Source organism: Colobus angolensis, unplaced genomic scaffold (assembly GCF_000951035.1).
Source record: "Colobus angolensis palliatus isolate OR3802 unplaced genomic scaffold, Cang.pa_1.0 Scaffold36, whole genome shotgun sequence".
Classification (NCBI taxonomy): domain Eukaryota; kingdom Metazoa; phylum Chordata; class Mammalia; order Primates; family Cercopithecidae; genus Colobus; species Colobus angolensis.
Genome location: NW_012116932.1, coordinates 803276 through 804573, shown reverse-complemented (window position 1 = coordinate 804573; position 1298 = coordinate 803276). Strand labels below are relative to the sequence as shown.

The following is a 1298-nucleotide window of genomic DNA, read 5'->3' as shown; positions in this document are numbered from 1 at the left end:
GAAAAACAAACAAACAAACAAACATATGTCAGCTTTGTGTGGTGGCTCACGCCTGTCATCCCAGCACTTTGAGAGGCCAAGGCCAGAGGATCACTTGAGCCCAAGAGTTTGAGGTTACGGTGAGCCATGATTTTGCCACTGTACTTCAGCCTGGGCACACAGTGAGATCCTGTCTCTAACAAAAGGAAAAAAGAAAGAAAGAAAACATGTAGGCTGGGCGTGGTGGTTCATGCATCTCATCTCCGTACTTTGGGAGGCTGGGCGAGAGGACTGCTTTGAGTCCAGGAGTTCAAGACCAGACTTGGCAAGATAGTGAGACCCTGTCTCTTCAAAAAATTAAAAATTAGCTGGAGTGGTGGTGTGCACCTGTAGACCCAGCTACTTGGGAGGCTGAGGTGTAGGATAACCTGAGTCTGGGAGGCAGAGGTTGCAGTCAGCTGAGATTGTGGCACTGCATGCCAGCCTGGGCAATAGCATGAGACCCTGTCTCAAAACAAAGAAAACGTGTATCAACCCCTGGGCCAATGACATTTGATTGCCTGTGCCTCCTATCAGATCCACGTGAACAGGATTTTGACTCTCTTGTTCTCTGCTGACCACCAGTTCCCAGTACCATGCCTGGCACTTTAGAGGCGCTCATACATGTTTGCCAAACGAATGGAGGGCGGATTCAGGGAACAGACCCTAATCTCGGAGTGGGCCAGCCCCCATGGGAGCCGAAGTCCCAGTGTCCACCACGCACTGGGGTTCGGGCCTCACCCAGCTCATCCCAGAGCTGCCGGCACTTGTCCGTCATGCCGGCGCCCTGCTGCCGCCACAGGGCCAGGCGCGGGTCCTGCAGAAACTGCTCGGTCATGAGGATCAGCATGCGCGCCCCGTTGGAGTCCCGCATTCGCAGCATCTCCCGCACCTGTGCCGGGGACAGGGTGGTGAGGAAGGGCTCGGGCGTCCACCGGGGCCTTTGCATCCCGCGCCCCGCCGGTCCGCCGGTCCGCACGGCACCTTGCTGAACATGGAGCGCAGCTGCTGGCTAGCCCCGTAGTAGCCGCCGTTGGACAGCAGTTGCTTCACCTGCTCCTGGATCTGCTCCTCGTCCAGGTGCCAGCAGTTGGCGTCCTCGATTCCTGCGCCAGCGGTGGGGTCTGGGGCGCCTGTGGGGAGGGAAGGAAAGGAAGCTGAGGCTGGGGCTGGGGTTGGAGGTTGGGGAGAGACAGCGACTGCCCCTGCCATCTGTCCTTTTTTTTTTTCTTTTTTCTTTTTTTTTTTGAGACGGAGTTTTGCTCTTCTGGCCCAGGCTG

At 56.7% G+C, this 1298-nt stretch overlaps 1 protein-coding gene across 1 annotated transcript in view; it reads right to left on the bottom strand.

The window, feature by feature from the left end:
• The window catches only part of ZSWIM4 (zinc finger, SWIM-type containing 4), a gene marked incomplete at its 5' end in the record, with an annotated part of 54151 nt that overhangs the window by 32367 nt on the left and 20486 nt on the right, over nt 1-1298 (bottom strand). The window contains 3 exons of the mRNA XM_011953394.1: nt 151-175; nt 680-910; nt 1003-1151. Of these exons, the coding sequence (XP_011808784.1) occupies nt 151-175; nt 680-910; nt 1003-1151 (405 nt within the window). The remainder of the gene's footprint in view (nt 1-150; nt 176-679; nt 911-1002; nt 1152-1298) is intronic.